We start from the raw sequence: 18,483 nt of genomic DNA, 5'->3' as shown, positions 1-18,483 counted from the left end.
TGTTCTATAGAAGGTAAAGTGGAGCCTTTTTCTATAGGTGTTTTAGCTGCTGTTTTTGAAAGGCAAATAGAACACCTTCAGTAGGAATGCTGTCACTTGTCACAGGCTGCATTAATTGTGCTCTGAGGGGGTAAGCATACATTTAAAGTTATTTTAACTCCCACAAAAACTTGTGCAGTTAGCCAGCTCAAATTTATATGCTGAAAGCTGGTGGAACTATATACAGGGATCATTTTTATAAAAAAATTGATCTGGGTTTATGCAAGTCTAAGATGATAAACTTCAAATCTCCACTGTAAAATAGCTTCGCACTGCTGTGTTTCAGGTTTGGGTTGGGGGTCAGGCAGCCTCATCTTGCCTGTGACATTTCTTGGTTGAATAAGGTTTTTTTTGAGTTGTGTGTGAGGTGAGGCACCTTTGTAGGAGTGCACAGCTCTGAGAGGCTCCTGGGTTTGGCTCCTCTGTGGCAGAACTTGATGCTGCTGAGGGTCTCAGAGGCTTTTTCCATCCCAGACTTTGGATTATGTAATTTTTCTGATATTAATGACCCCTCATAGGAGGGTTTTGAACTTTTACCAGAGGCCCAGGATGAATCTGAGTGGAATTCACATCTTTTCCCTGTAGCATTCTGTATTTTCTCCAGCTGCCTCATCTACAGTGTAATTATTCTGATTAAGGCACCACAGGACTTCCATGTCAGCAAGCCAGGGCATGTCTTTTGATATTCTTATTTTGGGCCCCAGATAAAATCAGTGCAATAATCTACTTGTGTTTTTTATTGAAGATGATAATTTCAAGCATAGAAGACAAGACACTGACTGAAATACAGGTCCAGATTCTCAAGCACAGAATGACAGCCTGCAGAAAAAAGTGCTGCTTGCCAGGATTGGGTTGGTTGCTTAGCAATGAGCTCCTTATCTGCAAAGGGACCCAGAAAAGGGCTCAGGATGGTTTGAAAACATCGTTTGAATAAAGGAGCTTTTTAAGTCAGCAGAGTTTACCAGTTTTTCTGTGAGATTGGGAATGACGAGGCTCTGCAGCAGCTCTGATTTGGGAGTTGAAGCTGGCAGGATTATTTAAGGCTTGCCCTGTGCTGCCTTACAGCCTGAAGCGAGACACAGGAAGCTGATAAGTGTTGATGATCCTTGAGGAAACCCTGGAATATTCAGGGTTTGTCCATGGCATGGACACCTTGAGTTGGTGTGTGAAGTGTTTCTCTTCCAGCTCCATTCACCTTGAGCATTGACTCAATTTGTCACTTGTAATATGAAGTGCTGTCTCAATTATTTCAAGAAAACATGAAGATGCAGCAATGCTGTAGGCTGTACTGAGGATTTCCTGAGCAGAGTTAGACCTTGGTGTGAGACTGATCTTGGAGAGGATCTGAGTTCAATGGAGAACATTAAACTGCAGCACCATAAAACTGAGTTCATTATTTTTCGTGATAACTGTGCCCTCCTGTGGAAATGCTCTCAGATTATCAGGATTTACCTGGGGTGAGTTGCAGGTGGCTCTGGCTGTATCTGTGTCTCTCTCTAGCACTGGTTGCTGCAGCAGAAACTTAAATCATGTGAGAGGGGAACAGCCCATGTCACTACAGCTCTCCTCTAATTTATGGCTGATTTCAGCCTTGTTAATTGTTCAGATTTCAGGTGCTCTTTGTATTCAGGAAATCTGACAAGGTCTTTATGTGGAACACAAATCCATATTGCTGATTAATCTCTGTGCTATGCAGCCAGTGCATGGAATACCAAGCTGCTAGAACCAGCTAAAGCTAAAAATCTGCTAGAAATGCAGTTGCAATCAGTTAATCTCTTTGCCTTTTGACTTGCAAATATTGTCTTTAGCTTATGGTGGATATTTTTTTAAAAAGTATCACTCAGAAAGAAACTCCAGCTAGAGCAGAAACCCTATTTTGCAGTTTATTTACTAAATGTGAAACACCAAGTTATTCCTTGTCCCTTGTGTACTTCCAGGTGGGTTTTCAAGCAGCTCTATGACAAAGGACTGGTGTATAGAGGGGTTAAGGTCATGCCTTTTTCAACTGCATGCAACACCCCCCTGTCCAACTTCGAGTCCCATCAGAACTACAAGGTAAGTTGCAATCAAATTTCTGTATTTTCTTCAGTTTGAATTTGAAAAGCTTTAGTACTTTTTGTTTGGTGGTACCTAAACATGTAATTACACTCCAAATTGATAGTAAAAATCCAGGTAAATGGGTTCATTTTGATGATATTTTGCTGTATTTGTTTGGATCACTTGATCTTAGACTTCTTCCTTGGTTACTACTTACACATGTTTAAAGTAATACTTTGTTTTATTGTGATAAATTCCTCCCTCTCTGAGCCCTCAAGGTTTTATTGCAGCAGTGGATTTTAAGTTGAATTTCCAGAGGAGAGCTGCAGTGGTGGATTTTAGGTTGAATTTCCAGAGCAGAGCTGCAGTGATAGATTTTAAGTTGAATTTCCAGAGGAGAGCTGCAGTGGTGGATTTTAAGTTGAATTTCCAGAGGAGAGCTGCAGTGGTGGATTTTAAGTTGAATTTCCAGAGCAGAGCTGCAGTGGTGGATTTTAAGTTGAATTTCCAGAGCAGAGCTGCAGTGGTGGATTTTAGGTTGAATTTCCAGAGCAGAGCTGCAGCGGTGGATTTTAGGTTGAATTTCCAGAGGAGAGCTGCAGTGGTGGATTTTAAGTTGAATTTCCAGAGGAGAGTTTCAGTGGTGGATTTTAGGTTGAATTTCCAGAGGAGAGCTGCAGTGGTGGATTTTAAGTTGAATTTCCAGAGGAGAGTTTCAGTGGTGGATTTTAAGTTGAATTTCCAGAGGAGAGCTGCAGCGGTGGATTTTAGGTTGAATTTCCAGAGCAGAGCTGCAGGGGTGGATTTTAGGTTGAATTTCCAGAGGAGAGCTGCAGTTGTCTGTGCACATCTGAAAAGAAGAGGGTCTTTGTCAGGGTTTGAATCTTCTGTGAGGGAATTCATAAGGAATGTCAAAGACTCTGTAGCTGTAGGATAATGGTTCTTCTAAGAATCATTAATTTAGCTTGGGAAACACCAGAAAATGTTTTATGTGATAGAATGAAGGGTTCACTGGGGTTTATAAAATGTTCCTTTAAAAATGAGTGACAAGATAAAGCAAGTGCAGCTTCTCACTTGCAACCAGCTCATGTTGATGTATGTGAAGGCAGAACTTGTATCCTGATTTTCCAAATTCCACCTCAGTTTGTGGATGGAGGTTTTGTATCCCTTCCAGTCCTGACCCAGGCCTCCATATCCTCATAGTGTAAATCTTCCACTTGCATTGTTAGAGCAGAGAGTGAGCACAGATTGTACATCTGCTCTCTACAACTCGCCTAAAAAAGCCAATTTGCTGGCCAAAACCCAGTGTTTTTAAAACAAATGTTTAAATAGATTTGGATTACAATGCAGCCCACAGATACCAGAGAGATACCAGAGCTTTCAGTATGAGGGGTATTTATACTGAAGAAAAAATGGTTTGTGATTTATGAAAGAGAGATTTGCAAAGATATCTTGATCTTTGTGGCTGTCTGACAACTGAAATAATTACTTTTCTTGTCTTTATTGACTGACATGTCACACAGGCTCAGATAAATGATAAATGATAAATCTCTTTCTTTAGAACAGGGACTATTTTGGAGGGTTTGTGTGTATGTGCATTTATGTTGTCTTTTTCCATAAGGCTGAAGCTCTTTTCTTGAGTTTTAATGAAATATTTGGAAGCTGTTCCTTACTCTAGAACCAGAGGTGTGTTTGGGTGGGATCCTGCCCTGGCACTCCATGCAAAAATTCTTTTTCTCATCTGCTGGAAATGGCATCTGGAAGTTGTGGGCCTGTGAGCTGACAGGATTTATTCTGGGTGAGCATTTCTGGGTGTGAGGCAGCTGTTGCCTTTCTCTCAGTGGAAAGCAGCCTTTGGCTGCTGCTCATTGATCCTCTGGGAATTGGGACATGGATCAGGAGCAGTGGGACACAAGAAGCACCTCCAGAACCAGAGCTGGGTGTCAGTGCACACCTGAATTAACAGTGCCAGCAGCTGGTGGTGCATTAAACTGAGGAAGGCTGTCTTCAGGTGAATTTAACAGCTAAAACACTACACAATGCCATTACCTGTCAGCCTGCATGGTATTTTTTATTCTTTGCAAGGTTTTTTTTTATCTACATGATGAGCTGAGTGCTTCAGAAAGCAAAGTGAGTAGCCTGCAGTGCTGCCTTGCATCGGTGTTGAGACAGAACAGAGAGCTCAGTTTGTGCCTGGTGCTGAGCACAGGCCATGGGTTATGTAATATTTATATTTTACTGTTGACTGCACCAGATGTTCACAGCAAACTCCCTCTGGAGCAGCCCTCAGCTCAGACACAAATAGCTGCCTGTCCCAGGATGCCATTAACTGTTCCATGGTGCTGGGTGGAAACCAGAGTTCCTCACATGAGACCACAAAATTCATTCATTCCTGGGCTTGGGGTGGGTGTGCACGGTACCCTCTGAGCTGGCATTTAAATTTTGGAGTGAAAATTTCACCTTTGCAGGGTTAGACTTGCTTTTACAAGCAGCTTTTCATCATATGTGAAATGGGAAGTGACTGAATAGGGTTGTACTTCACTGAAAGAAAATCTTGTTTTCAGGAGATTTTTTGGACTCGTTTGAAGTTTTGTAGAGCAGCTGACAGAGGTCTCCTTCCCTGAGGTTTTTTTTTAGTCTTAAATATTGACATATTGTTTTTAAGTACCCCAAACATTTCCCCCCTTGTTAACAACAGCTTAATTAGAGATAAATCATTTTATGTGGTGGCTGTTCTTCCTAATCCCTGGCTGCAGAAGAAAATGTGAAAAGGTTTTGTTTAGCAGTATCTGAGAAACTGCTGATTTTCCTGACCCTTGAGATTGGTTCTGAATTTTGAAAATGGGGTTATAAGAGGTCCCTAAAGGAGCTGCACTTGTCTTTCTTTGGTGTTTTGGCAGCAAATCCCCCAAATCTCCCTTCTAAAGGAGATTTTAACCCTGAGGCCTTGCTGGGCTGACAGCCTGCACTGGTGCAGTGAGGAGCTCAGTGACTGGTGCTCTATTCTGACTTTATTGCCACTCCACCTTCTCCATTACAGATGAACAAGGCATGTTAAATTGTTTTTCAGGATGTTCAGGATCCTTCAGTGACCGTGAGCTTCCCACTGGAAGAAGATCCAAGTGTTTCTCTTGTTGCCTGGACCACGACTCCCTGGACCTTGCCCAGCAACCTGGCCCTGTGTGTGAACCCAGAACTGCAGTATGTAAAACTGAGAGGCAAGTGTGGAACAGCTTCCTTCAGTGCCTGTGAATGTTAGGTTTTGTATTTTAGACTGGTTTGTGTTGAGTTTACAGAACTTTTCTGGGGTTGAACCATTGGTAGTTTGAAGGATGAGATCCACTTTGGATGTGGCTGATGATTTCCAGCTGCTCTGCTCTTGTTATTTAACATGAATTGAGAGGACTAGTCCTTAAAAATGCTGATAGATGAAATAAAGAACAATAAAAAAGGGGTGTGTGTTTGTAGTCTTTAATTACACCTTCATCTACAAACACCTCCCTCCCTTTTTTAAAAAAATAAATTAGTAGGAATGTCCAGTTTCAACATAACCTCATGGATCTGTTGTGTGTTAAACATGGAGCTGTGCAGGCCTTTGCAGTGAATGCCACGTGTTTGGGTTTTTGTTCTTTGAGGAGAACTGTGTTTCACTTTTCAAAAGTTTTAACATCAATTTGGTCATTTTAAAAAGGAATACTGGGTATTTTCAGAAATAACCTTGCTTGCCTGAGGTGCTGAGTTGGATGTCTCTGTGGGACAGTGCTCTGAGTTGGCAGGGTAGCAACCTGAATAAAATTTGTCACTGAAGTCAGGAAATCAGCATGGTTTGGGGTAGAAAATGAGTTTTCTTAACATTTTACTCTTTTTTATGTTAACTTCCTTCATTGGTATAAACTTCTTTTATAAAGAAATGCAAGCATTTAACTGAAAAAGTGAATCTCAAGGAGGCTGCATAAAATGCAATCATTACCTTTGAACTTAATAATATGGATTGTATGTAACCATTGTCCATCTTCCAACTGCTTCCCTCTGTGTCAGTTATAATTTACTGAAACTTCTCAAATGCTTTTTTTATTTGACTCAGCAATAATAGACAAGGTATTTCTGCCTCTGCAACAACAAAACACTGAAAATCAGTGGCCTGGGTTTTATCCTGTGGTTTCTGTTTAAACTTAGCCTTTGGAAAGTTTTCCTTAACTGACTGTGTGGGGAAAAAGTAGCAGGAAAGTAGTAAAGGATTATTCTTGCCAGTTTTATTGTTACAATATATTGCATATATTGAAAGGTTTCATAATGGGGCAAATGAGGGCATTAAACTGAGATTTAGGAAACTCCTGTTTTATTTTATATTCTAGATAAAGCCACAGGGAACGTTTACATTTTGATGGAGTCCAGGCTGGTGGCACTGTACAAATCTGACAGTGAATATCAGATACTTGACAGGCAAGTACATAAATTATTATACTTCCTAGCTTTTGGTGTTTTTCGAGGTCAGAAGTTGAGTGTTTTTAAGAAGATGGATTTCCCTGCATCTTTGTTTATGTTGCAAAAATCTGTAAAAGGAATTGAAATTTGCTGGAACAAATTGGTCTTGTATGTGAAGCTACAAATAGAAAAAAGCTTAATTGGGTCCTCATATTGTGGTGGGGGAAAAAAGGTTCCATAGTCCACCCCTTTGCTGTGTGTTTAAATTAAGGTAAAACTTTGAGAAAATGCTGGAGGTGTGGTCCAAATGCTGCCTTCTACACATCAGGTAAAGATTTAAAGGGAATTGGGCAAAACAATCCCATTGTTTTAGCAAATAAATATTACTTCTGTAATTAGGGGCAGTCATTGCTTTCTGCTGGGTGCTTATTCATCTTGATTAGGTGGAAAAATTGGAATTATTTAAGGAGTCAGACTGGGCAGGGGGTGCAGATATTAAATTCTGTAGCTCTTTCAGACAAAATGAGTGTCTTGGCTTCTCTTAAACTTTTTGTATAAACTAGCAGCCTGTTAAAGAGGTCAAATATAACAAATATTTGTTTGCTCGTTTTATTAAAAAAAAACCCCAAAAAACCCTATAAAAGCCCAAATAACCACAATAATAAAAATAAAGACTAGAAACGTTTTTGAGAATAACACCCCTTCTTCACTGGCATCAGTTTTTTCTACTTTTGTCTTTTTATCAAGCTTTAAATTGAAAAAAACTGAGGTTATTTCAGCTAAGCAGTTGCACGTAATCATTAAATTAGGGAAAAGCAAAGCTGGAATGTTTAAGATGTTTCCTGTTCTGAGGGCTCATACTGTGACAGTTGAATAATTTTATATTTCTGCATTGATTCCCCTCCTTCCCCCCTCTCTGAGGATGCTCCTAATCTGTCACTTGGTCTGTACCAATTCAAGCTGGTGTTCAGTCTCTAAGGATGATGTTCAGTGCTCTCATTCTTCAGGCTTGGCTGAACTGCTGAGTTTTTTTCTCCCCTCTGAGTCATCAGTGAAACCTCAGTGCCAGGACACCACTGGGAGTTTTGTTTTGGTCTGATACTGAATTAACAACGACTTTTTCTTGGAGTGGTGGTGTATCCTCCACTTCAAGGATTTGTTCATGTTGGAATGACTGTGTCAAAACTCTCACTCACACTAATACCTAAATTTGATCTCCTTGCTTGCTGTCTAAGCTGCTGAGTCTGCCCAAAAAAATTGGCTTTGTGTGGCTTGTTCTTGACAAATTCACATTGTATGTTCTTCAGCACTTCACTTACTAAAAATTCTCAATCACTTGGAGTTGAATCAGGTTGTTAGACCTTGCTCAGTGGGTTTGAGGTCCATCAGTGCTTCAGTTCTCTTGGGAAATACAGATACTCTGTTCCTTTTTGGTCTTTTGAAACCTCTTCAGAGTGTCTAAAAACTAATCCTTCCATCAAAACCATTTTATTTTCTTAAGTATTTTTAATATATTTGCTTTAGGCTTAAAAAGGAAGCAAGCTAGCCTATATATTAAATTCCTTGATCTGTTGTCTTTTTGCTTCCAAATTCTTGCTTTAATGCAATACTACAAATTGAAGTTCAGTGTGACTGCAGTCATTCCATATCCAGGAACACAGAGAACATTCTGGCCTTTTTTTGGGGTGTCTTCATCAGAAATGGGAAGAGCCTGTTCTTTAAGGCAGTCACACACATTTCAGGTGTTGTATTTATGTCTCTGACTAATGGTATTTCCAAGGCCACCACTCAACCCTTCAATCTCTGATAACTTTTTAATTTTTCCTCTTTTTTTTAACCTCTGCTTGTCTTTAAGGCTGCTAGCAAATCTCTTTGCAGAGCAGTATATTTTAATTCTTTTTGTATTAGTGCTGTGGTCTCTTTTCATGCTGATTTATTTTCTGTTTTTTGGTCATGCTCCAGTTTTTCTGTTATGTAATAATTCAGTTTCTCAAATGTGAAATGTGAGACAGTTAAAAGGTATCTGGTAGTTGAATGGATCTGTGAAAGATTTAGATCTATGAGTAAGTTCATGCATTTAATTTCTTCACACTGTTTTTCTTTGTTGTCTCTTTTTGGATTCTAAAGAATCCAAACCAGAGATTTCTGATCTCCTGGGAGTGAAGGATTGCTGAAGTGATTTTAAATGAGTTTTTCTACTATAACTTAGGTCACAAGAAGGCACCATTGTATAAATTCTCAACCTGAAGTTCAGGACTTTGACAAGCAAAGTATTTCAGATCCCAAAATGAAAATCAGGAATGTGATCCACAACCTTTACCTTTCTCTGACTTGTGTTAAAATAAGAATATAACTACTTTTTCTTTTTAAAAGCCAATTCTGGTGCTTCCCATTGTGTATCTGAGCATTCCCACATCTGTGTGGCTGAGCACTGGGATGCTTTTCTCTCATCTGATCTTGATTAAGCACCTCCAACATTCCAAAGGCTGTTTGTAATATAAAAATATATAAACCATCTGCAAAGCTGAGGCTTAAAATAGAAACCTGCTCAATTGCTAGAGGATACTGTGTGTGCTGAGCTCAGGAGTCCTGCTCTTGAACCTGGCAGTAAATTCTGCTCCAGGCCCTTCCTGTGCCGTGGGGCAGCTTTGCAGAGTCCCCACTTTGGAGGAGTCAAATGTTCTGGGAGAGTTTGACCATTGTTGGGAGTTGTAGATCAGAGTGGGGAGAGGCCACAACTGGGGCACAGTCAGAGAGCCAGCCCATTTATTAGATTAAGTTATATTTTAGCTGGATTTTCCCCTAAAATTGGACTATTCAAGCACTTTGAGGAGGGCTCTGAGCTGCAAATCCCAGCCTAATCCCTGCCTGTGTCAGCAGTGAGGGGAGCCAGAGCTCAGGCTCCATCTCTGCTTCCATTCCCTGTCTGGTTCCTCTGGCAGCCCTGCCTGTGCTGGATCATTCCCTGGGATGCCTGTGCAGAGTTTGGATGCCCAGTTTAGAGTAAGGAATGAGGCATTTGTGCAATACCCTGTGTCCCAATTTTCTGCACATAAAACTTCAGATGTTTTGGATCATTATTTAGTTCTCTTGGACGTGCTGAGCTTTAGATCTTTGTTGTTATGAATATTGTGTTTTATCCAGAAGATTCTTGCCCAGCTTTACCATAAGGAGCTTGTCATTAATGCTTATTTCCTTTATTAATTTTCATTAATTGTTTGATTGAAGTCCCTCAGGTACAAGTTGTTGACTGGTAGCAGAGCTGCATGAAAATACTTTGTTTTTTTCTCCAAGTCCAAGTTAGCACAGTGGGAAATAAACTTAAGAAAATGATTTTCATCTTCTGAAATCAAATTCTGTCAGGGAGGTGAAGAAGCCAATAGGAAAAAAAAAAAGCAGTTTTCAAGTTGTTAATTTATGTTTTGTAAATCTTTCTCCTCAGGTTTCCTGGTATTGTTCTTAAAGGCAAGAAATACAAACCACTCTTTGAATATTTTATTCAGGTAAGATGAACCAGCTTGGTGTTTGATACAGGATATAAAGACAAAAATAAACCCCATTCTGAGTATTCCTTGTTTATATTATAAAAAGATCTTAGGTTCTAATAACAAACTCCAGGTTGTATTAAAGTACCTTAAAATCCTAGTGAAAGTTTGAAAAACAATGTTGACTTTTTTTTCTCTAATCTTTTCTCCTTTGAGTTTTAAATATACTCAGAGTAAACACTGGCTGATAAATAGAAGTTTGAATTCAGATTGCAGAGAAACTTGAGTACATATTAACAAATACATATTAACAAATATTCTCTCATTTTCTCATCTGGTGAGTGTTGCCTACCTGCCAAGTGCAGAAGCTTTGTCATCACAAGGGAATGACTGACTTTGGATAACAATCCATGTTTCCCACTGCAGAGTTCAAATTCTTTCCTAAAATCCTACTGAAGTACCAGATTTACCTGGATGCAGCTTTTAAACCCTGCATTAGGTCTGGCATCATCCATGATAAAAGAATATGTAACAACAGGAGAGTGCAGAGAGAATTTTTCTATTTTTTTTAAGAAAAATCTGATTAAAAACTGATGACATTTTTCAGAGGAGAGGTTCCCTGCTGCCCAGGCAGCTGTGAACTCCTGTCAGGGGTTTGATCATCTGGGACATTTTCTGTTCTGAAAGATGTGCAGGAGTCAGCAAAGGTGGGCAAACCTCTGCAGGGAGCAAGGTCTGATATTTCTAGAGGAAAGTCAAACACAGCTGAATCTGGAAAATTGGACTGTGCAGCTGAGGTTTGGAATGGATGAATTTTGTGAGTGCTGCTGTATTTGTAAGGAGTAGATGGGGTATCTACAATTTTTTATTTAGAATGGAGATCTTATCTCAAAATATCTCCCTGCAGAACAGGCCAGACCTAATATTTTGTAACATACTTGGTTCAGCTGTGGCTGCAGTAATTTCTTTTTACTATTTTTTGTTTTAAGGAATAGTAAACAACCCTTTATTTTTCATTATCTGTATACTGAACACACTGAAAATTGTCATCTTTTCTTGGCAATTTTTTCTGGATTTTTCTCTCTGTTTTTAGTTGGTATTAGTAGTATTTAGTTGGTATTTACCATGCTCTTGTTCTCTGGAGGAAACAAGGAAAATGTGTGACTATAAAAGCAAACTTTTTTTAATTCAGAGGTATAGGGGACATACAAAAATGCAGGGAAACCTCTGTACCTTTTCTGGTTGTGTCCTCATGTTCAGGAGTGTATTGATTTGCAATTGTTAAGCACAGAACTGTGTGAAGATCTGTGGCTTGCAGAGTAATTGACTTGGAGGCCTTGTGGAGAGGTGTGAGATTTAATCATGCTTGACACTCTTTAAATGAAGTACCCAGGTGTCTGGGCTGTGGGAAGTCATTAACTCGAGTTAGGGATGTCACATTTGACTGTGTCACTGAGTTTTGGTGCAGTTCTTTCCTCTTCCATGTGTCTCTTGGCTCTGCCAGGTTCTGAACAGCTCTGTTTTGCTGTATGGATGGAAATAGATATCTATAAAACCATATTTTTGTGTTACAGTGCAAAGAAAAAGGTGCCTTTACCGTGGTGGTGGATGGGTATGTGAAGGAGGAGGAAGGCACAGGGGTTGTCCATCAGGCTCCCTATTTTGGTGCTGTAAGTATCAACTGCACATCTGTAATGTTCATTTTGGCCAGCACACATTGCTTGGCTTTTCAGCTCCTGGGGTCTCTGGGTGATTGATGTTAAACAATCTCCCTTTGCTGCTTGAAAATGTCAGAATATCAGAATATATTTGGATTCCCATGAGCTCTTGCCCTTGGTGCCTGTGCTGGGCTGGAGATTGTTGTGTCCCTGGCTGTGGTTTGTGTTGTGGTGTGTGAGCTGAACTCAGAGTATCTTTGGAGTGTCAGCTTTTCTCAGAGTCTCAAGTCAGAGCTTTGAGGAGGGATGAACTGTGGCACTGGCAGGGAAACAGGGCTTTGCTAAGTGATAATTTTGGTTGGGAGCAGCAGTTCTGCTCAGCACACTGCCCCTCTGCAGCATTTCAATACTCACTGGGCTTTTAGAGAATGAGAAAATGCTTTCCCTGCTTTTGTCCTGCGACTTTATCCCTTGGTGTGAAAGGATTTTGTTGCACTCCATCTTTTTTTTTTTGTCTTTATTGTCCCTTCCCTCAGTCTGTTCTTTTTTAAGGCTAAGAGGAATAATTTGTCACGGATTTAACATTTCAGTTTTTAGACACTTGAAATAAATGCACTAAGTTTAGGCTCATTGTCCTTTTTGTAGAGTGTCCTGTCTTCAGTCATTATCCAAAGATGCCCTCAAAAATCTTGCAGTGCCTAGCAATTAGCAATCCCTGGACCACGAGCTCTGTCATAATTTCCAGAGAAACTTGGCATTAGCAACAGGCCTCTTTGTATTCCTGTGAAATAGCCCATCCTCTTCTGTCCTTTTTCCCTGCATTTTTCTGAAGGGTACATCCATTGTGGTGGTGTTTCCCTTGTCAGGATGATCACTGACATGAAAAGATGTTCCAGCTTAATATAGCTCTGAATAAAGAAAATTAGAGTGGGCTGTGTTAGCAGTTAATAAAGAGAACAGTGGTGGCTGGTCAAGAGTCCTCAGGAGGAGAAATCCTCACACTTCTGCTCCTCAGACTCCCCTGGGGCTGAATCCTGGATGTTCCAGAGGGGTGAGAGCTGTTTAGAGTCAGGAGCTGTGAGATGGAGGGAGGGAGAGGAAGAGGCTGCCAGCAGGGAAGGAGCTCTGAAGAAGCTTTCCCTGGGCTGCTCTAGGAGTGCCTTGTGTATTTGCACAGTCCAGTTAAACTTGGAAATTGCTTTTTGGCCTCCTAGAGCAAGGATTATCTGCCCTCTTTTATCTAATTTTTTTAATAAGCCCACTGAGTTTTGTAAACACAGAGGAAAAAGAGTTTTTCTCTCTGTCTCCAGGGAAATCAGCAATCACTTGTAAAACTTTTTTTTAAGAAAGAACCTGAGAGTAACAGTTAAACGCTCACAAAGAAAAAGGATACATAAAACATTGTGTGAGGAAAAAGGTGCACAGACATCACAAACAAAACCTTGAGGTTTGAGTAGGAAACTTTTGGTGCAGGGGCCTGAGTCAGTGGGCTGTGCTGCCTTCAGAAGGAAATGCACAGTGTACATTGCACTTGCTGCTGCTGCCTGCTTTTTGGGGTGCATGTAATTCAGTTTTTCCAGATTATTTCTGTTCAGGAAAGCTGACAGAGCTCCTGGTGTAAGTTCAGGACTTCATTATCATACAGCAGGCTCTGTATGGTATTGTGTGTTGGCATTTACACAGGCCTAGATGAAAGAAGGGAGATGGTTCATCCTGCAGACAGGATTCTTCCTGAATTATTGGCTCCTCTGCACCCTCCTGTTGAGTTAAAGGTGAATAGAAAAGGGATAACTGGACCAGGACAGTCAGAGGAGAAGAAATTGGGCACAGTCCTCTTCCACAAGCCTTACCTCTGTTCCTTCCCATCAATATAAGTGAGCCCCTTTGATAAATAAAGCTGGAAAATCAGAGTTTTATTTATTTAAAATCCTAGTTAGTGATATATGTTCTGTATTGCTGATAGCTCAGCAATGTATCCTTCTCCCAAAAAATTGGAAGTAAAAATTCACCTTCATTTAGTTCCAGATGTAGTTTTATTGTCTTTGTCATGCCTTTGCCAAACACAAGCTGCCACACCATATCAGAGCACTCTGTTATTTCAGTTCAAAAGACATCAAAATTAAAGCTCACAGAACAAGGCAAACCTGTGTTAAAACCACTGTAAACTCATTGTACTTCCAGATTAACATGACACTAAAATTCAGCTGCTCAGGCATTTCAGCATATGCAGATGTACCTGCAGTCAACATAAAAAGCTTTAGTAACACTTGAATTTGCATACAAATTTTTAATTTGCAATATTTCTAGTGCCTGCTCAGACTGTGACACACAAGTTTCATAGATCTGTAACTGATGCCCTTTTTTTTTTCAGTACCTTACACTTTCAGCAAAAGTGATGCTGGTTTTTGCTAAGAGGTGCTGAAGGTGAACATTTGACTTCACATTTCTGTTGTTTTATTAAAATTTCACATAAAAACGCTTTTGATTTCTCACAAATGAGCTGTTTAATAGTTTCTACTTAATAATTTTGTGTATTACAACATCTGTGCATAATCTTTTGAGGGATTTTGAGGTACGAGAGTAACCACTGTAACTCCTATCCTGGAAAAAACTGATGTTGCTCTTAGCTTTTGTTTGAGCTTTGCACTTGTGGATTCCTTCTGTGTGCCTGAATATATTCTCATGGAAATCTTCATTAAATCAAGTGGCAGCTCAGTGTGGAGAGCTCCCATTCCTGATGAAACTGTTGAAAAGCAGGGAGCTGGCTGCAGCAGGGCAGCAAAGCCCTGTGTGCTCCCCTGGAGCGAGGTGCTGCCCAGGGAAGGGTTTGCTGTGCTGCCTCAGCAGGGCTCTGAGCGTGCCACACTCTGCACTCTGTGCTGGCTGCTGCCTCAAAGCCTCCAACAGCTCAAATCAGGGCTGGCATCAGCTCTGTCATCTGCCTGTGCTTTAAACCCCACAGCTGCCAGGCCCTCAAACAGCAGTGAGGAAAGGGCAGCAGAGAAGGGGCTTGTCTGCCTGCAGGAGCAGGGTCAGGAATGGGGTGATGCTTTCTGCAGCTGCTGCACAGGGGAGGAGGCTGTGCTCTCTGCGAGTGCTGCAGCTGGAGGCGTTTTTAGGTTCTGTGTGTAAAGCTCTGGTCCATGAGGCAGCCAACTCCCCTGTCTGTGTGTGAGATTGATCCTTGTAAAATGCAACAGGTCTGGCTTGGGAGCCACAGGGAGAGCTGAAGGGACAGGATGAGGCCACAGAGGACATGGGAGCCACAGGGAGAGTGGGGAGAGCTGAGGGGACAGGATGAGGCCACAGAGGACATGGGAGCCACAGGGAGAGTGGGGAGAGCTGAGGGGACAGGATGAGGCCACAGAGGACATGGAAGCCACAGGGAGAGCGGGGACAGCTCAGGGGACAGGATGAGGCCTCAGAGGACATGGAAGCCCTGCCCTGGTGCTGCAGAGCTGCCTCACCTGTGTTGGTTGGGGCCAGGGAAGGAGAGCTCAGGGCGCTGTGGAGCACTGGTCTGTATAGAAATGTGTATTTACACACTGGCTGTGCTGTGGGCTCCTTGGGCAGGCTGAGGGTGCTTTGGGTGCAGCTCCTGTCCAACGGCTGCTGTGTGTCCTGTGAGCCATTGCTGTGACTGATTAGATACAGATTTACTCTCACGTCAGACTTGAAGGTAAAATCTCAACTTTCTGTCCCCCCTCTTAATTTTGTTTTAATCTTTTCTCTGATGTCATGATTGTTCAGTCATGTTCAGGAAAGTCAGAAGCAACTCCTTTTTTTTTTTTTTTTTTTCTTCTTACTACAGGAAATTAAAAATTTAAGTGGAGACTGGCCAGGAAAAAAACCCATGATGTTGTCCATCTGTGGTTCTTGGTCAGTAGCATTGCCTATAGGCCAAAAAAGATTGAGAAATACAGATTTAAAAGCTTTGGATCGTTAAGACATTCAGAAAATGGGACTGCTTATATGAAATGCCAGAATTAGATTGATTTAAACAACCTGCTTTGTGAAAAATGCAGTGTTGGCTGGAGAGCTGGGCACATCCAGGCTCTGGCTGGGACTGGAGCAGGATGGAGAGGTTGGTAATTCTTTGGCCATGCAGCTTTGGCCTGAAGCTGTTCACTCCATGAGTGTTTGTGTGTACTCAGACACATAAAATACACACATAAAATGTGTGTATATGCATTGATGTGCATAAAAAAACATGCACATGTCCCCTGTACCAGGTGAGAGTCTGAAGAAATAATAATGTTCTGCATGAATAAAAATATAATCCTACAAAACAGGACTTCCTTACAAGTATTTGGGATTAGTGAAGGAGGACTATTTTGCCATTCTTGTCCAGTCACCACATTTTCTGTTCAATATTTAATTTCTCTTTCAAAGGATGGATATTTTACCTAGTATTTTGTATTCTTACAGCTTGCTTGTCTCTTTTGCAGGATGATTACAGAGTCTGCATGGATTTTAATATCATTCAGAAGGACTCTGTGCCCGTGTGCCCTGTTGATGCATCAGGCTGCTTCACAGCAGAAGTGACTGACTTTGCTGGGCAGTACGTGAAGGTCAGTGGGCCTGGAGACAGTAAAGATACATTTTATATATAATAGAAGCTTTCTTTTCTTTCCCTGTGTGGGTTTGTTTTCAGTATGTGACTATCTGGATAAATTAAAAGGTGTTTAATGTTTGCAGCAAGGTTGGAATGATTTTTTAATTAATTTTTGAATTCCCAGGTGCCACCCTTGAGTTGCCCCCAGGAGGGAGAAGCCCAGTCCTTCCCCTCCCCTCTGGGCTGCCTTGCAGTGCTGATTTTCTCTCCAGCAGATGCAGGAGAATCCCTGGAAAAGGAGCCCCAGGAACTCCACACTGCTCCAGAAACAAATCCCTGGCAGGGAGTGCCTCTTAAATTCCATGTCCTGAGAAAACAAATGGCTTTTAGCCCTGCTGCTACAGCAAAGCATGTCCCATAATTTGTTTGTAAACAAATGCAATACAAGATTTTAAACTCTTTTTCAATTGAGGATACATTCAGCTATCTTTCCTTCCTGCTTTATGCATTAAGGCAAACAAAAAGACACTATAAACTCCATGTTTAGCTTCTTGCTGGTAGGAATCTGAATTTAAAATTCTTAGAAAATTTTTTTATGACACTGAATTTTTCACTCATAGATATTGGTGTATTTTTTTCCTTAATGTTGTATTGACACTTGTATCTTCAGTCCTAAATTATCAATATACAGCTTTCACTTCCAGCTTAGTGTGTCAATCCCAGTTAGTGAGTGAGTTATTGTGAAATATGCTTCAAATTCTGAAATTTAGTCACTTTAGACGGATGTGGTATTAGGAAGTTTGAATATTAGGTAAAAAGCACTCTGTAGCTTCCTGCACAAAATTAGAAGATTCAATCATTAGGATATTAAATAATGTGGTTTCTGGCTTGTATTGGTGCTTCAGAAAATTGGAATTTTCCACACAGTTGTGTGGAAAAAGAGTTAAGGGTAAAAAAGGACTGATGCTTTAATTTATAAATCTTAATTTATCCAGATAGCAGAGACACATTGAAGACACTGTAAACAAACAGGGTTTGGAGTGCAAATAACTTTGATAACTTCGTGTTTTACAGTGCCCCTGCAGGAAATGTATAAACTAGATAGAAACCTTTCATGTGTGTATGTGTAAACGCTGGGTTATGCATAGCTTTTTTAAAATTAATCAAAGATTAATTTAAGAAAACGAATGAGACAAACCCTGCAGCAGCTCAGTGAGTGAGCTGTGTGTTCCAAGGAGGATCTGTGTTTTTTTAGGATGCAGATAAACACATCATCAGGTGGCTGAAGGAGAGGGGCCGGCTCATCCACAGCACCACCTTCCAGCACAGCTACCCCTTCTGCTGGAGGTAAGCACACACCACCCCTGCACTTCCCAACACGGAAATTCTCCCATATTTCCCCCCCTCCCTTACTTAATTTCACCAACAGAGCTAAAAGTAACACAAACTGAGGTTATTCATTTAGGAGAGCTCCAGTTTTGATTTAGTTGTCAAGGAATTTTTCTTTTTTCTTGCCATAAAATAAATGAATTTAGATGTAGTGCTGAAATTTAGTTTCTGTTTATGATTTTAGGTGCATGCTCTTGTAGTTTGTGTTGCTGATTTTTTTGGTGGAGAGCTCCTAACTAACCACCTCTTGTAAAAAAAGGTTATTTTTTAAGCAGCTGAGTGATGGAAAAGGATTTTTTAATACCCTTCAAATTGTATCCAGATAAGTATATCACAGAAGGTCTTTAGATGATTGTGTTAAAGCTTTGTAGGTTTGAATAAAATGGCTAAAATATAGTTCATTTTAACCTTGTAAGATGACTTATTTCTTTAAAAGTTGCCCAGTTGCTTAAAATGTGGAAACATCTCTAGGTGGATGTCTCTGGGGAAAGTCTCCATGAGAAATTCTCCACAAGCCTTCAGTATCAGTGAACAAACAGGTTGTGGTTCTGAGAAATACAGGCTAGACAGATTTAATCTAGAAATGAAGCTTGTTTTTATGAGTGTCCTCCTTGGTTTGAAATTTCCCCAATTGCTGTTGTAAAACATCACCAAACAATATCAAATTAAAAAAAAAAAGAATCTCCACTAATCTTTCAGTAGAGTATTAAATTCTTCTTATGAGCAAAGACACACTTAAAATAAAATATCTAATTTAATTATCTGAAATGGCTTGAAGATTTTAAGTCCTATCTGATGTGTGCAGCACCTGCACTGAAATAACTGTGATAAAAGCTCATCTCTCTGTCTGGCTGTGACTCTGCCAGCTGAAGTGTTCTAGCAGGATGCATTTATC

General features: G+C 40.6%; 1 protein-coding gene across 1 annotated transcript in view; it reads left to right on the top strand.

Moving 5' to 3' along the window:
* Positions 1-18,483, top strand: part of IARS1 (isoleucyl-tRNA synthetase 1) — a 95,579-nt gene that overhangs the window by 11,591 nt on the left and 65,505 nt on the right. Inside the window, exons 7-13 of the mRNA XM_063411434.1 lie at positions 1,977-2,094; positions 5,147-5,294; positions 6,432-6,519; positions 9,944-10,004; positions 11,561-11,656; positions 16,093-16,215; positions 17,455-17,546. Coding sequence (XP_063267504.1) covers positions 1,977-2,094; positions 5,147-5,294; positions 6,432-6,519; positions 9,944-10,004; positions 11,561-11,656; positions 16,093-16,215; positions 17,455-17,546 — 726 coding nt within the window. The remainder of the gene's footprint in view (positions 1-1,976; positions 2,095-5,146; positions 5,295-6,431; positions 6,520-9,943; positions 10,005-11,560; positions 11,657-16,092; positions 16,216-17,454; positions 17,547-18,483) is intronic.

This window comes from Prinia subflava, chromosome 14 (assembly GCF_021018805.1).
Source record: "Prinia subflava isolate CZ2003 ecotype Zambia chromosome 14, Cam_Psub_1.2, whole genome shotgun sequence".
In the NCBI taxonomy this organism is placed as follows: domain Eukaryota; kingdom Metazoa; phylum Chordata; class Aves; order Passeriformes; family Cisticolidae; genus Prinia; species Prinia subflava.
The sequence above is the reverse complement of the archived record's forward strand: the minus strand, read 5'-3'. Positions and strand labels throughout refer to the sequence as shown.